This window comes from Ruditapes philippinarum, unplaced genomic scaffold (assembly GCF_026571515.1).
Source record: "Ruditapes philippinarum isolate M1 unplaced genomic scaffold, ASM2657151v2 ctg6247_1_1_1_1, whole genome shotgun sequence".
Lineage (NCBI taxonomy): Eukaryota > Metazoa > Mollusca > Bivalvia > Venerida > Veneridae > Ruditapes > Ruditapes philippinarum.
This window is the reverse complement of record NW_026858760.1, coordinates 102,113-123,463: the sequence shown is the minus strand read 5'-3', so window position 1 is coordinate 123,463 and position 21,351 is coordinate 102,113. Positions and strand designations below refer to the sequence as shown.

The following is a 21,351-nucleotide window of genomic DNA, read 5'->3' as shown; positions in this document are numbered from 1 at the left end:
TAGAGACCTGTTGAAATATAACAGCCATAGATACATAGTGGCTCCTTTAATTACGCATATATATTTAATTTAGTTAGTTACCAGTACTTGTTTAAAAAGAATCACATAGCTTCAGGCATGATGGAATACAAACTTTAAAATATACATTTTTTTTTCTGTCCACTTACAAAGACAAACAACCACACAAATAATCTATATGCCCACACATTCATTTACAAATCATTAATTTTCAAAACACACTACACCAACAGCAAAAACAGTTAAATTTATTTTCTGTTATTTCCCCATATTTCATAACCATAGACTTATTAGGTAATTAATATCACCCATTAGTAGTTCTTCTTTATCATATTACTTTTTCCTCTCTTACACTTATCTATATATGCAACTGATGAAAACAAACCTGTCAGCCTGTTTACTGATAAGCCCTGCCTATTGGATTTCATTGGTGTAATTGAGCACAATAACAGTTTCACCTTTTCAGTAATATTTTGTAAAAGGGTGTGGGGGTGTGGGGATGGTGGAGAAAGGTTGTGAGGGTTATATTATTATCACAATTCTGAGGACAGGCATGTTTTTGTTTGTTTTGCTTTTATATATATGTATATATGTATGGTAGGCCCCCCTTTTGTATATTCTAATAAAACGCCCCATCTCATCAAACAATCATATTATTTTTCATTATGTATTCATTTATGACATAATAAAGATATCTTGTATTTAAAAGAGAGGTGCCAATTTTGCTTAATATGCAATTTCCTTTATTTGTAGTTTGGAATGTTTGAAACATGTTTAAGTGCATTTATGGATGAGTTCCCGAAAACTCTACGAAAGCGACGTGTCTTGGTTTCAGCCATAGCATGCTTCATAGAATTCCTCCTAGGTCTACCGCTTATCACAGAGGTGAGTTTATACATGTAATATGTGCATTGTTGTTGATATAAACCTTTATTTCACACCCCATAAAATATAACCAATGAATAGTTAGTGTTTGTACCATATGATGTTCCAAAAGAAACATAATTGAATCCAGTCTTATCAATTAAGCCTCGTTTTAATTTCCAGAATCCAAAAAATGCATATCATACTCCATACAGCCTAGACTTCATTTTTATAGTCCAAAAAATCTATATCAAATGTTTATTGCACTTAAAGTAACAAAGCTTAGATCAGACTTAGTAAACAGTTACTGGCTTATTTACTTAGAGGTTTAATTGGTGACCCTAATAGATTCATGTGTAGATTACTTAACAAAGAGATTGAAATTTTTATCACCTGGGTAAAAAATGTTTTAAGACCTGACAGTTGCAAGTGTAGTGTTTGAAATTAATAGAAGTTATTTGAATAAGTTGAACCATTTGAATAAGTTGAACCATATGAACAATTCATTTTCCACAATAACTTAATGTTTTAGCTGGATATTATTTTCAAAAGATAAATGAGAGATATTTGTATTTTTTCAGGGAGGAATCTACGTGCTACAGATCATCGATTGGTATTGTGCAAGCTTCTCCTTGATGTTGATTTCATTTACGGAATGTGTTGCCATCGGATGGGTTTATGGTATGTTCAAATACAATGTAGAGCATTATTATCCATGTAGCTTATGGAATGTCAGTGGTTCTTACTTGGGTGGCCATGCGTGCCTGAAATAATGCTAAGAGGGGCACCTGAGGTCTGCCTTCACCAGTAATGCTGGAAAATCACCATAAATTATAACCTCTACTGAGTTAGTGTGACATAAAATGCTTCCCAAAACAATAAAAAAAAAAACTGTATTATTATTGTATTTCATTTTCAACCAATTTTCATTACATAAACCAATGAAGTGGCTTTCATTAATCAATGCTGCAAGGTTTGGCCTACCAAGCTTTACTGTATTAGTAGCCTTAATTCTGGTTCATTGTGTTTTCAGAAAATAAACCACCGCTTGTTTCCTAATTTGAAAGTCTTGAAAATCATGTTACAATTTCTATTTTGAACAAGAAAAGAACTTAAGTGACTTTTAACCACAGATCTTAATGATAGAAAATTCTTTTATCAATAACATGTATTTATAATTTTGTATCTTAAAAAGGAATGATAATAGTCAATAATGTTGGTTGTTTGTTGTTGCAGGAGTGGATAGGTTCTACAGGGATATAGAGTTAATGATTGGATACCAACCCAATGGTATGTGGAAGGTTGCTTGGAAATATGTTACACCCTTGGTCATATTGGTATGTTACTTTATTTTTAACCCTTATATAATGCTTAATATCTTAATGAGACTTGTCTATTTTTCAATCTTGAAAAAAAACATTCCCCGTTTTAAATTGAAAATGTCAAAACTGACTGAATAGCGAACAGTGCAAACTATGGTCACACTGCACACAAATAGAGAAAACAGAATCCCTAAAGAAAGCCAACGGGGCAAAATGGACAATGATGCAGGCTTGGTTTGATTGAGCCTGTTCATGAACGGAACTGGAAAATGCAAGTTACTGTCTTGCAAAGGCTTAAGGAGAATTCAACATTTAAACACGAACATGGTGAAATTTTGAAACATCCGCAGATGTGATCATACAAATCATGCATGGGTACAGGCTTTTTACTATGCCTGAAAGCTCTCTTTATGCCCCCGCCATATATGGGGCATATAGTGTTACCCTGTTCCGTCATTCCGTCATTCCGTCCTTCTGTCATCATCAGTTTCCGTTCATTATCTTAATAACCGTTGCACATATTGAACTCAAATTTGACATATAGATATGTCATGAGAAAATACAGGTCAAGTTCGAAATTGGTCATGGTTCGATGATTTTTGGCAGAGTTATGCCCCTTTTACTTTGAAAATAATATGAAATTTTCAGTTTCCGTTCATTATCTCCCCAACGGTACAACACATTCAACTCAAACTTGACATATTGATATGTCATGAGAAAATACAGGTCAAGTTCAAATTTGGTCATGGTTCGATGATTTTTGGCAGAGTTATGCCCCTTTTACTTTGAAAATAATATGAAATTTTCAGTTTCCATTCATTAACTCCCCAATGGTACAACACATTCAACTCAAACTTGACATATGGATACGTCAAAAGAATGCGCAGGTCAAGTTGGAATTTGGTCATGGTTCGATGATTTTTTGGCAGTTATGTCCCTTTCACTTTCAAAATAATATAGATACATCTTAGTAATAAGCAGTTTAAGTTTTAATTTGGTCGTTGTTCAATGATTTTGGACAAACTTATCTTTCCCGAATGTTGGAAAAATTTTGAACTTTCAGTTTCAGCACTCATACTTTTGTGGAAATGTATATAGCCATTATTTTGGCTACAAATATGCAATATGCTTTTTTCAAAAGGTTAAGACTGAATAATTTCAGTGCCTTGAACATTGTATGAAAATGGTTTGTGTTAACATTGAAAAGTTTTAAGGGCTTTGAACTTAAAATGAAAAAAATAATTTGTGCAAACAAATTTGGAACTAAATATTATAACATTTGAAATTTTGGCTGCATGCGGGGGCATCGGTGGCATGATGACACATTTCTAGTTTTCTATATAAAATCAATTGAAATAATACTAAATTCAGGGTTTTCAGATTTTGTGATATTTTTAACTTGTACACATTCGAAATATGCCAGGAAAGCAAACACAAGGTTTAGAAAGTTGCTAGTTTTATAATATCTAGATTCTTAAGTATTCAATTCCTTTCTCCAAAATTCAGCTTACTTTATGAATCATAATTAAGTATTAATACCTAATACATCCATGTTTTTATATTTCAGTTCGTCTGGTTGTTCAGTATAATAACTCTTGGTCCAGTTACGTACGGAGGTAAGGCTTATCCTGAATGGGCGGTGACATTTGGCTGGTGTCTTGGCAGTGTATCTATTATACCAATCCCAGCTTGCGCTATTTATCAACTGCTCAAAGCAGACGGCACATTTATGGAGGTAAATATTTAGAGGCATTATAATTAACTGTGTAATTTCTGATGATAGTATCAGTTCAGATTTGGTCTTGGATTTGTTTTTGTCCTATAAGGCATATTGAACGTTGACCGCAAAACTGCAGTAACATATTGCAATCAACCCTTGTTATGCTAGGCGATTTAGTGGCGTTGATCTTTGTCTGTAATAAACTGTGTTTAGTTTGATTGTGATGGAAGCTATAAGCTTATTGAAACTGTCGAATCTGTTCCTGGAACAAACCAGTGCTATGTACTGAATGTCAAGTTTCTTGCTCAAGGAAGCAATGGCTAGCTTGCCCCTGACAGGGTTTGAATCCACGCAGTCAGCAATCCTTACTAGTCCGAGGTGTAAACCACTTGGCCATGCTGTTGTTAATGGATGCCACCAATATAACACTGTTTATCATGTCAAAGTTGCTTGTCCCATTATGTCACAGATTTTAATTCTTAAAAAACCAAAGTTCAATTCAAAACTTGGGGTTTATTTCTTAGACTTTAAATGACGATATAAAACACGAGAAATTTATGATTTGACGGGTCTGAGGGTCCAAAGGAACACATTAACTTGGGCTTGATGTGTTATCATCAATGTTAACATTTTGTTTGCATATTTTGTAGTTCGATGATAATAGATAATCTTTAAGAATTGTGAATGAAAATTCCTATCAGATTAAATTAAGCTTGATATCAATGATACTCAGTTATATAAATCATTAAATGTTCATTAGTGTCAAATATTTTTTAGCATCAAAATACCAGCTCCAATATCTAATTATACATTTACTTTTTTTTAAAAAAAAACAGCGTTTACGTAAAATAACAACACCGTCAAAGAAATGGGGTCCAAGGAAGGATGAGCATCGTCAGGAATATTTGGAATCGTTAGAGGCCGACAAAGTACTACAAACATTACCTATGTATCAGACAAGAACTGTCAAACGAAATGTTGCTGAACCAGAGGCAAAATCATTTTTGTCCTGAAATGGAAAGGTGTAAATCAGATATTTAAAAAAGACAGTGTATTTTGTTATTCCATCGTGCAACATAAAGCCAAGCTTGGCCAGTTTTCAGTTTCCGGCCGTTGTTCATAATTGCGGCCCATTTCGGCTTTGTCTCCAGTTTAAGATCATTAACACAAAGTTGAAAGGAAATCAGGTGATGCAGATTTTATCTAAAGATCATGATATTATATGTGATAATTAAAAGACAGAGTGAAGAATTACCATTAGTAGGTCAAGGACAATGTAGAAGAGGTGCAAAAAATATCTAAAAGATTACCGATAGTAAAGTTTGGATTATAATCATAAGTTTTTCTGTAGAAAAAGGGCAAGATCTTGACTATTTTTGGCTGTCATTTTTATTAGCCATTAATATAAGTTCAAAAACGCTCGAGAAAGTAAAGCTTGAAGAACCAAACAAACTAACAAATGAAAAACACTGGGAAATTTGGAACAATGCAAAAAGGGTATAACGATTTTTATGTCAGATTTCGTCTGATATTTTGTTGAGATTCTGTGATCTAGTGATTTATTATATGTGAAATCAATTTCTTTTAATTTATGTATATATTTGATTTGATTTGATGTATTCAATTTATTTAAATGTTAGAAATCAACTGATTTAGTCTGAAAAATGAATAACTGAAAATGGGATTTGGGATCATACAATAAAAGTTTAAGTACTGAAATACTAGTACAATTACACTTCCAGGTCAGACCAGTGATGGCAGTTTTGTAACAGTTTTTGTTTCATTGCTGTACGAAATATAATTATATATGATCACCATAGTATGATAGTTCTTGTATTTATGAGTCATCATTTCATATACATTCAAGCTTCCTTTGTCTTGCAAAATAATAAACATTTTCCTAGAATACAGATAAGATTTAAGTTTTATATCATGCAACTGAGTTAAAAAGAAAATTAAAACACGGGTCTAGTACCTTATTGTATTTCACAAATTGAAAATAATTTATATAATTTTAATGAAAAAGGAACATTTATGGCATAGCTTTGTGTCAAGTCGGCAAGTTGTATGAGGCTTATCGTTTTTAATGAATCAACATTTAAGCCTCACTTTTACATGACATAATTATACATATTTTTAATTAACTAGAACATTTGTTTATATTAAAGGGACTCCACTAAGATTCTTTGACCAGGATAGGAATGGAAATAAAATTTTGTGATTTGTATTCCATTTGATGTAGGTCTAGACCATTAACTTGTGTACAAAATTTCATGTCATCCGCTCACTCCATTATTCCAGAATGATTATTCAAACTGTGAAAAATGGCCCCAAAATTGGAAAGCATTGCAATGCTCAAATTAAGAGATAGCACAAAAACACAATTTCCAATTTTTTTCTTTGATATTTTTAATTTTGTTTTGCATATATTTCTGTTTTAAGTGCCTAAGCTGATCTATGTAAGAAATTCAAATTTTATGTTTTAGGCTTTTGGACCTCAGTGGAGTTCCTTTAACACTTGTTTAATATTATCATACTCTAGATTTTTGCCATCCTGGTTGTTCTGGTTAAGCTAAATACAATCATATGTAACAAAATATTTGCTGACCACATTACAATCATAGATCTCAAATTAACAATCTTTTTATATGGATATTATAATGTCTATAAGAGGGACATCATGTTGTTGTTTTTTTTCTTTTGTTCAGTAAAGTTCAAAGAAAAGTTGTTAGCACAAATTATTTACTGAAATGATTGGTGTTCTTTCAATAAAACATCATTTTTCTGCGCTTATGTATTTGTGTTTTCGTGAATTAAGATATTTTTATGTACAGTCTTATCCATTGAAACTGTATGAACAAAATAGATATATTTTTATTACTTTCTCTTTAATTGTTTTAGATAAATTGCAATTCTGTTTTTTGTATTATTCTCATAGATTGTAAACTGCATATTAAACTTACATGTGACTCTTTATTTATGTTAAGGAAACACAATTTTCATTTTCATTACTGTAATTTTTTTTGTTTTACTTGTAATTTTTATTTGGAAATTACAACTCCATTCTGGGCCCAAATGTTTTGTTTCTGTCTATATTCTGACTTTTAATCAAAATGTAGGACATGTTTTTGAATAATGGTATTAAAATTTCTTTGATTTTAGTTTCTTTCTTTTCCTTAAACCCTTTTACCCTTCACCTGCTGACTTTCTCAGGTTAATATATACATGTACATTGTATATTTTATTTCTTATTAAACATACTTGCCCAACTTCCATTTTTGGGACTATCCATTATTAATTTTGGAAATATCAAGATGAAAATTTAAAGTTATTCAGCCAACAATGAAGAGCCTCAGGTCAGACAGCATGGATGTCCAGACTGGCATGGATCTACACTAATGGCAGAGATTACCATAATCCGGTTCTCATCCAGTCGTGGAAGGATATAGCAGTTTATTATAGGAGTATAGAAACAAAAACTTATATTCTAGATTAAGTATACAAAAAATTGAGCATCTATTTGTTGTTCTAACACCTTTCTTATCAGGTTGATGAAGGCTTCTTTTAAATTTTATAAATGACCTGTTTCTACCCACTGATAGAAATGCTAAAATGTATACAATTGTAACTGCATTACAGTCATTACAAGTATTACATCAAGTCATAAAGTATTACAACATATTTTTGACATTAAAATTCTCATATTAATTCTGTCTTATTATTAAGAAAACCTGATGCAATAGTGGGTTTTGCTTGATTTATTGAAAGTGTTCACAGTATTTTAAAGGCATTCATTCAAGTAATAAGTGTTACACAATGGTTTTTATCAACAAAATATTGGGCATCTAAATATTTAAATAGATTAACAATCAAATGTATTTATCCTCTTGTCTTTGCTTAAAGCAGCATTCCTCCAAATGCATGCTAAATTTCGTGAAAATTTCAAAAGTGTATTTAAATGTAAAACATTGTGTAGTGAACAAAGAAAGTAATTACAAAGTGCAAACGGTACATACAGTAAACATAAAATCACCAAAAAGAGGTTAAAATATGCAAATTTACCCCTTACTGCGTTAGTTACGCAATAGCAGTGACGCAGCAGAAATACGATGATAGATACTGCAAAATCAGATATTAATCATATATGAAATGTAAATTATTACTTGAATCTTTTTACTTTTCTTTAAATTTAAGTTTGATTTTCTTGAAATATTTTGGCTCATTTGGAGGTATGCAGCTTTAATATTTTTATATACTTCATAATTTTTATTATTATTATAAGGTTGTCCTTTAAAAAAGCACATTTTTGTTTTGTTTTTGTTTGTGTTATTTTTTTTTCACTGAAAGTTACTGATGTTTTGACAACTTCAACAATTTTCAGTGAAAAAAATGTATATTGTTAAAATCAACTGTTGTTAAGGACAAACCTTAAAGCAATGCAAATCTAATGTCTGAATCATTTTTTTCTGCCACAGGTGTTTTTATTTCTATTGAAACAGAAGTCAGTTTCAGGGGAATTTACGGTATGGAAAGTTTTGCTTTGCCAGTTCAAACTTTTGAAATGTTTCAGGAAAAATACCATGATTTTGATAACAATGTATTTGCTTTTCAAAATTTTAAGCCAAAAAGAAAAAAATGTTTTCTGAATGAAAATGTTTCATAGTCCGTGGTCAAGTGTTTAAGGTTGGTGACTTCAAACCACTTGCCCCTCAAGTTATGGGTTAAAATCCTTACAGGAACTTTGACAGCTAGCTTACGGAATCTTGGTGGTTCTACACAGGTGCCTGTTTGTGCCTGAAATAATGCACGGAAGGGCACCACCAGTAAAGCTGGAAAGTTGCCATATAAATTATACTGTGTTGAAAAAGTATGAAAAATGTTGGATATTATTATCAAATGTTTTAAGAAATTGGGGAAATAGCTGTTCCTATAACGGGAAAAATGTATCAGACATTAGTCTCTAATGGACCATCGATTCTGAGGTACAGAAAAATTATATAAATTCCTGTTTATTTACAATATTGCAATATTTGTGATTTTTTTCCCATTGAAAATTTTGCACTCATTGTTTGCCATATTTCTTTTTTTATTAGGTTATTAAACTTATTTAATAAGATCATTTAATTAGTCGTTTATCTATCTAGGACAAGAAGGAACTCTTGTTATGTTAATTTGATTATTGGATATGACTTTTTTTTCATCGTTGTAACAAGTGTCATAAAACAAACATTGTTCAAGACGCGCTAGATTTTCTTTAACAAAAAAAAAAGATTTGTTGCCTTGCATTTTTGTCACCAATTTATTTGGTTTGACATTTAACTATTTTGATTTAATAATTCAATTAATACTCGTTATCTTCAAGGTGCTTTCTTATAACATAATCATATCATTTTCAAAGAACGATTGCATTCAAAACATTTTGCTTGCATAGTTGTTTGTATAGTTACAAGTACTTGTGAATATTAGCCTTTAAACCGCAGAATTTCTTAAATGGACTTGTCTGACATACATTTTTGGTACTGCCCATTATCATTTTTAGGGATATCAAGATGAAAATCTGAAGTTTCATCAGACAACAGTGTAGAGCCTGGTCAGACTGCGCAGATGTGTAGGTTGGCCTGGCTCTAACACTAAACACTAAACATTAATATAAAATTTCATATTGTGCCTTGTGTGAACGAGAAAAAATATCTGAAAAATTCAGATTTTTTTTTTTCTTCAATATTCTCTTGTTAAACCAGCGTTTATAGAATTATTGAATATCATTATTTGTCAATCTTAATTTAATAGATATTTGGCTGGAAGGGTTATACAAATGAAAACCTGTAATTTTATCAACATTTTAGTTAAGGCATTCAATATTAAGGCATTATCATGTCATTTAAATCTGCTGTGTATAGTTATCATTAATTATATTTCACATTATAAGTCTTGTTTTGTGTAGCTCTTCTTTGACCCGTCATCAGCTAACATTTGTATAATAAAATTATTCTACATGACTTTTTTTTGTGTATCAATAAACACAAAGAAATGCTTTGTATTAAATTCCAACATTGATTTAAAAGTTTTAGGTTGAGAATTTATCTGTGTGGGTATAAATATACATTTTGTATAATTATGTTCTTAATTTATTTATGTTCACTTCATTTACACAAACATATAGTACACCGCAACATTTTCTTTTTACATGTATAAAAAAGCTAAGGTATGAACAATTGATAACCTGTATGACCCACAGAAATTTCTATAAATACAACATATCCTTTTAAATTTGATATTGGTAACGTTTAATGAATAAAAAGAGTGTGACAATCTTTTTATATTTCAGGCAGTTTTTATCCAAAACATTGGATGGTCAATTAATTATGATAGATATTGAAATTTATAGCTAATTCAGCTGATGTCGTCATAAAATGTTGAGCATAATATCACATTAAATAAGAAAGTCTCATCAATGTCATTGCTTTTAATTTTCTTGATTCAGCATATGACGCAAAAATCCTAATCTTGACCTGAAACTAATATTCATTTATTCTTTACTTTAATCGAGAAACAATATTATTAATTAGTGTTTTGGCATCAAGCCCTCAAAATTCAGTCTTTATAAAGATGATGGATAGACAGTCTAATAGTAACAAAGTTTTGCAATAGGTCCAAAGAATTTTAATAGGTCATTGTTAAAGAATTCATTTATATATGCATGTACATGTATGAAATTGCAGCTCGTCTCAAATCGTGTTCTATTATTAATGACCTAAGTCAGAATAAATGCCAGTTTTAATACGTTTATTATGATAATTCTTTATTATCAGTCTTGATCTTTATATAAAGAAAACATTGGTTGCATTTTTTTTTTGTGATTGTATTTTTAGTGATGATTAAAATACAATTTAAGATATGTTTTGTAATTAAAACGATTGAAAATCTTTTGTTTGTTATTGTTTTATACTGCTACATATGATCTATAAAGATACTATAGTGGGACTAGTTCTCAATCCGTCAGAATGAAAATTATATGATGTCACCATCCTCTTGTGTATTTTCTTTTCATCTTCCAATTTCTCACTATGGAATCTTACTAAAGTTATACAATTGCACTTGGAGCAATAATCACAAAAGCTGATGTTTTTTGTCTCGTGCTTTGTGCGACACAAAAAGAGAAGGGACAGATGGACAGACAAGGGTAAATCTAAATGCCCACCCCCCTACAGTGGGGGCACAAGGTTTTCATTATTCAATAATAAACCTTCTATAAGTACCACTTGAAATTTGCTGCTCTGATACTAGTACTTGACCAACACTTTTTGAGAATTTCATTTTTAAGTGTTGCAAAATGGTCACTTTATGTTATGGTTGTAAAATTTATGACTGTTATGCTTTACCCATTACCATACTAAATATTTTACATTGACTTGTCCATCTTTATGAAAAATTTTCAAAATACCGTTACCAACTGCACAGTGTAGACCATGATCAGACTGCAAAGATGTACTGGCTGTTCTTGATCTGCACTAGTCACACTGATAAAATATGTTGCTGCCAATAGGCAAAGGTTATTGTTCAGTAACAGTACACCTTGTATGACATATAGCAGGACTATGATCTATCCTATAAAAGATTGCAAAAATACTGATCAACTATCTCTTAAACATAAACAAAATCATGTACTGTTTTGAAAATATTTATTGTTTACTATCATCACCAAATATAACAAGATATGTTTGTAAAACATGTATGCCCCCTATCAGCAGCCAATTAGTCATGTGATAAGGTTATTATGCATGACTTCTGACCAGGTCATCAAACAATTAATAAGGGTTATCAAGTATCTACTGGTCATGATCTTAACCTTTGACCCCTTGACCCAAAACTCAATAGGGGTCATCTGCTGGTCACAACCAATCATCATACAAAGTTTGAAGTTCCTAGGCCTAAGTGTTTTTAGTTAATTGATAGGAAACCGTTTTAACATACAAGGTCAATGTGACCTTGACCTTTGACCCCTTGACCCCAAAATCAATAGGTTATCTGCTGGTCATGACCAATCACCATACCATGTTTGAAGTTCCTAGGCCAAAGGGTTCTTAAGTTATTGATTTGAAACAATTTTTACCTACAAGATCAATGTGACCTTGCCCTTTGACCCCTTAACCCCAATATCAATAGGGGTCATCTACTGGTCATGACAAATCACCATACCAAGTTTGAAGTTCCTAGGCCTAAGGGTTCTTTAGTTATTGATCGGAAACCGTTTTTACCTAAGAGGTCAATGTGACCTTGACCTTTGACCCCTTGACCCCAAAATCAATAGGGGTCATCTACTGACCATGACCAATCACCATACCAAGTTTGAAGTTCCTAGGCCTAAGGGTTCTTTTGTTATTGATCAGAAACCGTTTTTACCCAAGAGGTCAATGTGACCTTGACCTTTGACCCCTTGACCCCAAAATCAATAGGGGTCATCTACTGATCATGACCAATCACCATACCAAGTTTGAAGTTCCTAGGCCTTAAACTTCTTTAGTTATTGATCGGAAACCGTTATTGCTTACAAGGTCAATGTGACCTTGACCTTTGACCCCTTGACCCCAATATCAATAGGGATCATCTACTGATCATAACCAATCACCATACCAAGTTTGAAGTTCCTAGGCCTTAAGGTTCTTTAGTTATTGATCGGAAACCGTTTTTGCTTACAACGTCAATGTGACCTTGACCTTTGACCCCTTGACCCCAAAATCAATAGGGGTCATCTACTGATCATGAACAATCACCATACCAAGTTTGAAGTTCCTAGGCCTTAAGGTTCTTTAGTTATTGATCGGAAACCGTTTTTGCTTACAAGGTCAATGTGACCTTGACCTTTGACCCCTTGACCCCAAAATCAATAGGGGTCATCTACTGATCATGACCAATCACCATACCAAGTTTGAAGTTCCTAGGCCTTAAGGTTCTTTAGTTATTGATCGGAAACCGTTTTTGCTTACAAGGTCAATGTGACCTTTGACCCCTTGACCCCAAAATCAATAGGGGTCATCTACTGGTCATGACCAATCACCATACCAAGTTTGAAGTTCCTAGGCCTAAGGGTTCTTTAGTTATCACTCGGAAATCATTTGGTCTACGGACCGACGGACCGACAAGTGCAAAGCAATATACCCCCTTTTCTTCGAAATGGGGGCATAATAAATATATACCATTTCAATAAATTTCATCAATAACAAAATATTTTATTCCTGGTAAACAAAATGTTTTACTAAATGGCCAGAAAACTTCATTGAAATGTTCACTTAACATTGTATATAGTTAAAAAATTTACATGATTTATGTGCAATTTAAAGCATGATCATAATGAAAATATCCCCGGCAACATTACACCCGCACAGATAAATAGAATAAAACTAAGTATGATAACTGTATTTTAATATTTTAAGACATTACTACATCACTACCCAATCATACAACGACATAATGTCAATAAAAATTCATTCAACAGTGGTTCAAATACATGTTTTTCAACCAAGTTATTGTCACTTGTGTGGTTGGCTCCTGCTCTAGACACCGCATTTTTTTTCTTGTATGAAAAAACTTGTCACTGCTAGAAAGCAGTCATAACTTGCAAAAATCTTTCATAAACTAAAATAAATATGCTTTCACTTACGTCATCCAAGGTCAGTACTTAACTTTAAGATCCCAGTAAAATTACCAAATAAAAAAATAATAAAACATGAATTTTGCTCACTGAAAGATATACAAGATATACCTGGTAAAAGGCAGTATAAATATGGTCATCCATGATTAACAAATTTGGTAAGAAAACCCTCTGTAAAAATTCTAACACGGGCTAAAAATAACTAGTCTCCTTACATCTACAAAAATAATGAGTGACCTTTGAAGTTACACAGTTTACAATAATTATACCACAATTTAATCAAATGTAATGATATAAAAGTATTAAATGATCATAAACATGAAAATTTAAGCTTTTTACCTTGTTTGATGTACCACATCTAGAAGAAAAATTCATCCAGTAAATGAAATAGTTTTAATAATGATACAGTTAACACTAATCTGGTAAATTATTGATGACTGAAATGAGTCAAAGTGAGTAAGTTTTAATAAAAATTGAACAACACACAATTCATACAAGAATTTGGAACAGAATTACCAATGTCACTCTCCTAGGGGAAGTTTTACATGAAGCACAAGATTGTACTATTTCAAAGACTGAGGAATAGTATCTGGACGTTAAGTACAAAAAATCTTGATCAATGCTGCCTATGCAACAATAAATTAGTTAAAGAAAAAGAATAAAAATAAACTTCTGTGTATCAACACAAAAAAATTGTATAGTTTTTTTCCCTTTTTAAAGCCACAAAATGTGACAAATACATAATAAATGCCCATGGTATGGTCCGTCACAGGGAAAATGTCACATCAGGTCCCTAACTTTTTCATCAATCAAGGTATGTGGGCTATTCGTCAATGGCATTTTTATTTGGTTGAGCCTAATTTAGCATCATACCCTGTTACAGACCATGTTAGGCTTTGACCTCCCAAGTGTGACCTTGGCGTATGAGGAAAATGTTCAGGTATTGCAAATAAAAGGACACAACATCTTCTTATAACAAATATTTGTGCCAAGTTATTTCAAATTCCTTTGATGAATGGCTTACTTATGGACCAATCACAAAAGTTTAACAAACGGAGTCCTTTTCTATACTCACCCTATCTCTTTGAAAAGGCAAAGGGGGCAAAGGGGGCAAAGGGGGCAAAGGGGGGGGGGGTGGAGGTTAAAAAAACCATACCATGAATATTGTGTAAAAACATGCACCTACCAAGGCAACTTGTAGAAGCCAGATTACAAGCATATACAAATCTTGGTTTAAGTTTCTAAAAGGTAAAATTTTATAAAGATTTTTTTACTGAGAATTGTTACCAAAAGCTTTCCATACAAATTAAAACAATATAAAAATATATATTAACAGAAGTATATTATGCTACATGAAAAGTTGAAATGTTAAAAAAAAATTTTTAACAAAAGTGCCACAATGTCTCCAGACAGCTCACCTGAGATCCGTTGCTAGAAAGGTCATTATTTATCAAAGAAGGTACTTGGCCGGCAGGGTAACATTGTTTCCTGTCATTTTTTGACCTAGTTACATGATGTATATGACTTTTGCAGAGGTCAACAAGGACATGCAACTTGCTAAATATTACATGCTAAAGTTATTGGCACTTTGTAGTTTCCTCTGCATTGCTGTTTTGGACAAGATTTTTATACATTTTATTTTCAAAGTATATTTTAGGCCAGTCAATAAACTCTTAAAGCCTCAGGGATACTGAGTAGATTAGTTTAATACAGTACATGTATACAGAAATTGGCTGACAAGTTATCAGTAGGAAAAAGTGGATGATAGTGTTCAGGGCTGAATGAGTTACAATGAGGTCCAACAGACTACAGGCATCATGCAACCAGAAAAGCTTCACCTCTCAGCTCTTTCTGCTCAGGTGAGCTCATCAAATTCATAAGCAGGATAAAATATCTAATTCTGATTTGAAAATATCCAAATCAAGAAAATAACTATCACAAAATGTTAATGTCTTTCAATCTTAACTCACAATTCCAGGTGGGAATTGCACTTAATCACTGTGGTACATAAATTTCTTTGTTCTGTTGTGGAATTTCTTAAAACCTGAAAACTTCCGTCTTTTATGAAGATTTTTTCTTCCTCTTTTTAGATTTCTTTTTAGATCGCGATTTTCTTTTCTCATCTTCTGAATCTGATGATGATGATGAAGAATCACTGGAATCACTAGATGATGATGATGATGAGCTGGATGATGATGACTTTGATGAAGATGATGAAGAAGACGATGATGATGATGATGACGAGGTATCACTATCAGAGTCACTGCTTGAGCTGCTAGAACTGCTTGATGAAGATTCACCATCACTTTTGCGTCTGAAATGAGAGGGAAAGCATCAGTTTACTTATCTGTTATCCTACTCAATATCATTTTGAGTCCATTGCCCTTACTTCGTAATTTGGGACTGTACACAGTGTAAACTCTTAAAAGCAGACTGCTGTAGAACAATAACCTCAAAATAACCTGGTATCAATTTATCACAAAGTAAAATTTCCCCAGAAAATTCAACTTCTCTATAGCAAGGAATAAACATCTAAATACTCCAATAAAATATTTTTCTCTAATTGGTATCAATTAATATTTTAATTTAATAATAAACTTACCCATTTATTAAACATCTAAATACTTCAATAATAATGTATTAATAAAAATAAAGATGGGGAGGAACTGCCTGCTTCTTTGCAAATATGCAGACGGTTCTCCCTCAAAATAGGGAGAGAACCGTCAGGGAGGAAACGTCAGGGGAGGAACTGGTAAGGGAGAGAATAGTCTGACTACCATAGCGAGAGACTAAAATCTTTGGCCCAAAGGGTGGTTCTTTGCATTAATAAGGTAGAACTGTATTTTTAACCTAAAGGAATTCAAGATAAATTTGAGCAGCCAGAAGCAGAGGAAGTTTTTTTTTTTTAACTACTTGTCTGTTAGGCTAAATTTCAGCTTCAAAACAGTTATTAACATAGTAAGTATTCTTGAGTTAATTTTACACCAGTATTTTCAGGCAAGTACATGAACATGATGAAACTGTAAAATTCTACATTTACAGTACAAATGACTAAAAGGGGTATAAAGCTATATAATATCTGCTAAAATATTTTTATAAAATCTAAAAGCAGTAAAAATATGCTTTTCTTCCATAATCTTATGACCGGCTCTTGACTTTTTTTTAATGTTTCTGTTATTTGACACATAAAAATCTGTACTTTAATCGAAGAAAATGTTTCAAATCAAAATTTTATGCTGCTGATTTTGTGTGTGCAACATACTCAAAAGAAAATATACCAACATATCGCATTCATAAAGGCATCTTGAAAACATTCTTTTTCAAAATTCAGACAAAAATTTTGTAAACTCCAAGCAGTCGAAATATAGTTTTATACACTTTAATTAAAATGTCATGTAGCAAAATTTATAACAGTTGGTATAACCTCTTTTTTCGTCTTTTCTTCTTCTCTTTCTTCTTCTCTTTCTTCTCTTTCTTTTCATTTCTGATACTTTCCAGCACAGCTCTAGATTTGGCCCTGTAATATTTCAAGTTGAAAAAGTTTAATAAATACTTCCAAATAAACCATTTTCACTGTTTGGAGGAAGGCTTAACCTGACATCTGAGCATAATATACTTTCATAAAAGATTTTGAAACAGGAAATGTTACATATTTCTTTAAATAGTAGTTTTTGTTTCCAATATCAGAAACATAAGAAAATACGTAATAAAAAACATAATAAAAATCGTATGCCAAATTGCCAATGAAACATAATATTTAAATTTCTTGAACTAGTTTTGAAGCCTTTGCCTTTTGATGCTTCACAAACAATTCAAATGAGAAATGTTTAATTAAAGACTGCATAGGTGGAAGAATACAAAACACTATAGTTTAATGTATTACAAACATGTACATTATGATGAAAAACTATTCTTCAATGGTTACCAATGGTTACCGTACAGATTATTGCAATTTTCATAGGAAAACCTTTAGCTTGCAAGCTGCAATAGCCTCTACCTGTGAGGCCAGTATGGGGTGTCTGTGGACTAGTGGTTAAGGTCGTTGACTTCAAACCACATGCCCCTCACGGCTGTGGGTTTGAATCCCGACAGGGACTTTGGATTCTTTCATGTAAAGAAGTTATCCAGCTAGCTTACGGAATGTCGGTGGTACTCAGGTGCCCGTTCGTGCCTGAAATAATGCATGGAAGGGCACCTGAGGTCTTCCTCCACCAGTAAAGCTGGAACATCGCCAAATGACGTAAAACCCAAACAAACATGAGGCCAGTACAGATTAAAATCAGTGGGCACATCCATGCCATAAGGTCATAGCTTGCTCTGTTTAATACTCAGTATGTTCAATGTATTTTCAATTTTTCCCCTATAACTCATTTCTGATGATTGATAAGTCTATTTAATACATCATGGGTGATAAGAGTTTAAATGCAGAAAAGCCTGAAATAGCTTCAACTTCAGCACATGAAAAAAGCTCAAAGTACTTATCCAAAGTTGTAGCTAAGGACTGAAGCAACACATGGTAGGCCAAAAACCTGTTTTGCCTCATCGTCGGTTACCCATGGTATATATTCCATACATAGATATATTAATGTAGTATGGACGAAAGATATACCGTGGGTAACTGACGATGGTCTTGCCTATGAATATGTCAAAACCTACAAACATAAATATAATGTTAATACATAAGATATAGTATGATGGATTTCTTACAGAACTTCCAGTTTTTCCTTCTCTTCTTCTTTCTTTAATCTCTTTGTCATCTCTCTTGTACGAGACTCTCTGTAAACATATTTCCGCTTTCCCGTGCACTCAAATGTCCAGTGTCCTTTCTCCAAGCATTTCTGACAAGTGAAATTTTCTGCACTTGGCTTACTGAAGTAATTGAACAAAATTCATTATTATTTTTTGTAATGGTATATAGTAGAACAAAGAATTTGCAAGGAACATTGTAAACAAGCAATTTTCAAAGTATTGAAAGCAAAACTGTTTAGAATCACCACACAAGAAGTATGTCAGCAACATTCTGAAAAGCCATGGCCTTTCAATTATGCCATTATCCAAAACATGAATGAACCTTTGATTTATCAAGATTTGTCTGTATCATCATTATGACATAGTGTGTTAGTTTCCCTGCCTAATAAGGGAATTACATGTATCATGTTTATACAACAGATAATCAAAAGATCAAATTTTCTAAGGAATAGGATCATTATATTATGTATAACTACTGTTTCAACTTTGATATATTTTAAGTAATAGTGGTTGGCGATCACCAAAACCGGACAACCACCAAACCCTGACAGCCCTGAAAATGCAGTCACTTTTTTATCAACAATAAATGCATGTTTCTTCTATAATTTAGTAAATAAATTTATTTCAACCTCTGTAAATGGTAATATTTTAATGTCTATTTCAAGAATGTTGACGTTGAAATTTTGGCGTCAAGAAAGTAATGCCTGATCTCATATACCAGCTATAATCATTTGCAGAGTAAACAATAGAATTCCAAAACTTATAATAATGTATATCATGTTAAAAATCAAAAATCAAAACACCTAAGCTTTTATCTTAATTAAATCACACCATGTACATACATGTATCTGTCCGGACACATGGTACTGTAGAGTAGACAATTTAGGTGATTCTGATACCCTCCTTGACGAGCCTCAGATATAAGTGTCAATACAATCAGAAATAAACAAACTAGTTTGATACTTAGGATAAGAACCTAGCTGTACTATGTCAAATTTTTAGGTCTCTGGGTTGGAAATTATGAAATCTTTATGGAAAAATGTTCAAAAAGTGTCCAGCTGATGGTTCCCGACCAGTAAATTTGTTCCAAGCACTTTAAAAGTGATCCAAACATGCCATAATGTCGCGGATGTTCAGGATTGTCCCAGAAATAAGGTATCTGTCCCCGAGGTGTCCCACAGATGATTTATGTCCCGGGAAAAATAAAAATCTAAAATAATCTACTTTGAAAAATTAGGAAATTAGCATGTATGAGTGATCTTATGTTACAGTTTTTATGTATAGACTGGCAGATGGAGGGCATACCTTTAAATCCCCTGATAGTTACCAGTAAAGGACTATAATGACAACTTATGAACATCATCTCCATATTGCTACATGTATTTATCCGTATTTTTAGTTTCATGGACAAAATATCTGATAAATTCAAAGTAATAACTGTTACAGAATTAAAATATTGCCATTGGGAAAGAAAATGTGGTTATAAAGTTACAGGATGATTGATCCAATTATATTGCTATTTTTAAAATAGCAACCAGATTTTTGTTTAGAAGGTCCACTTAGCTGTAATAAGCAATGTTAATTGTATGGCAAATATTTAACTATATGGCTTGGCTTTGTAATTTCAACTTGCACACAGGAAGTCTTTTAAAGTGTATTATCCTATACTCATTTTTGTACTTGGGGACCATATGCAGGGCAGTATTCATGGAATGGTACTAACATGGCACATTGTAGGTTCCATAACTGCCATATGAAAACATCTGCGGATGTTCCTAAAATAAAAATTTACTAGGCCACCTCATGTAAAATGTTGTATTGTTAAGCCAGTACTAGGAGGCATGGACGGTATATTGCAGTTATCAATACCGTCTATGAACAGGCTCAATTAAACCACAGATTTTAATTGACAATTAAAATCCATGATCAAACAAAGCCTACAACAGTTTCATTCTTTATTTACCATACATTCATTGTTTTCCTTTTTGTTTCAAAGTGTTAAGTACTACAAACTAAGACAAATACAGTATAAATGGTTGTATATCAGTCTATCTACACTAACTGACCTGTATTAATTAGCAGGCTATTTTGACAAAATCTAAACTGCTAAACGGACATGATTTTACAAATAACGTTTTGGCTAGTTCTGGCTTCAATTACTTTATGTCACTTTTATTTTGAAGTTGTGCTATAAATAGCTATAACTATGTGAGTGGCTGTAATTGGTTTGGTTGCCTTTCTGGCAGTACTATAAAACATGTTCGCTGATTTTAGGTACGTTTTGACTTGAGGACGTATTGGATAACAGAGATACATTTTGAAAAGTCAAAAACATAGTATATGAAGAACAATAGTCCAAAGAATTGTTCTTCATAATAATTATAGTAAAGATGACTATAATGTAATGTTAGTGACGGACAAACCTTTTTCCAAGAAAAGAATTCATTGTCTCACCATACGTTTGGGAACGTTTTATAGTAAGCACAATATATTTGACAGATTGGCTAAAATCATTTCTATCAAGTGTTCCGTACAATTCGATATCAACCGGTATCCGGCCCATTGTTTTGTTGTTTTTTTTCTTTATTGAAATTCAATAGTTGAAAGTTTCTTATGGAAGATTTTAAGGATTCCGTATTTATCGGATTAAACCCTTTTTACCAAACAGTTTTCCCCTTTTTTAATGTTTTGAATCTTTTTTTAGGGTTTTTCATCTTGGGGGTTTTTTTGTTTAAGGGAATATGGGGTCGCTGCAAAAAATGTTTTCTAAAAATTTTCCCTGACACGTCAGGGGGGTCTCAATAAAAATAATTTGATCCCCTGGCGAAAACGCGCCCTTTAAGGGACACCCAAAAAAGATGCCCACGAGTTAACGGAATTTGACCATCAACAAAGACCAGTTGGGTGCGACCATATAAAAATGGTCAGGTCCAAGGGGCTAACAATTTCTAAATACAATTATATTTTACTCTGGTAGGAAGGTTTCAGAAAGTACTTGTATATAGTTTAATATCTAACTGAATTCA

General features: G+C 32.4%; 2 protein-coding genes across 4 annotated transcripts in view; one reads left to right on the top strand and one right to left on the bottom strand.

The window, feature by feature from the left end:
* LOC132754155 (sodium- and chloride-dependent GABA transporter 1-like) overlaps positions 1 to 7,085 on the top strand; it is a 48,927-nt gene extending 41,842 nt beyond the window's left edge. For all 3 annotated transcript variants that reach the window (XM_060744750.1, XM_060744748.1, XM_060744749.1), the window contains exons 10-14: positions 772 to 903; positions 1,464 to 1,563; positions 2,119 to 2,219; positions 3,772 to 3,939; positions 4,761 to 7,085. In XM_060744750.1, coding sequence (XP_060600733.1) covers positions 772 to 903; positions 1,464 to 1,563; positions 2,119 to 2,219; positions 3,772 to 3,939; positions 4,761 to 4,937 — 678 coding nt within the window. In that variant the 3' untranslated portion in view covers positions 4,938 to 7,085. The remainder of the gene's footprint in view (positions 1 to 771; positions 904 to 1,463; positions 1,564 to 2,118; positions 2,220 to 3,771; positions 3,940 to 4,760) is intronic.
* An 8,476-nt stretch (positions 7,086 to 15,561) lies between these two features.
* LOC132754154 (zinc finger CCHC domain-containing protein 10-like) lies at positions 15,562 to 20,869 on the bottom strand. Its single transcript, XM_060744747.1, has 4 exons — positions 20,749 to 20,869; positions 18,284 to 18,445; positions 17,001 to 17,093; positions 15,562 to 15,890 (listed from the first exon to the last, which is right to left on the bottom strand). Exons 1-4 carry the CDS (start codon positions 20,769 to 20,771, stop codon positions 15,638 to 15,640), a joined length of 531 nt encoding a protein of 176 aa, XP_060600730.1. The 5' UTR covers positions 20,772 to 20,869; the 3' UTR covers positions 15,562 to 15,637.
* Between the last annotated feature and the right edge of the window lie 482 nt (positions 20,870 to 21,351).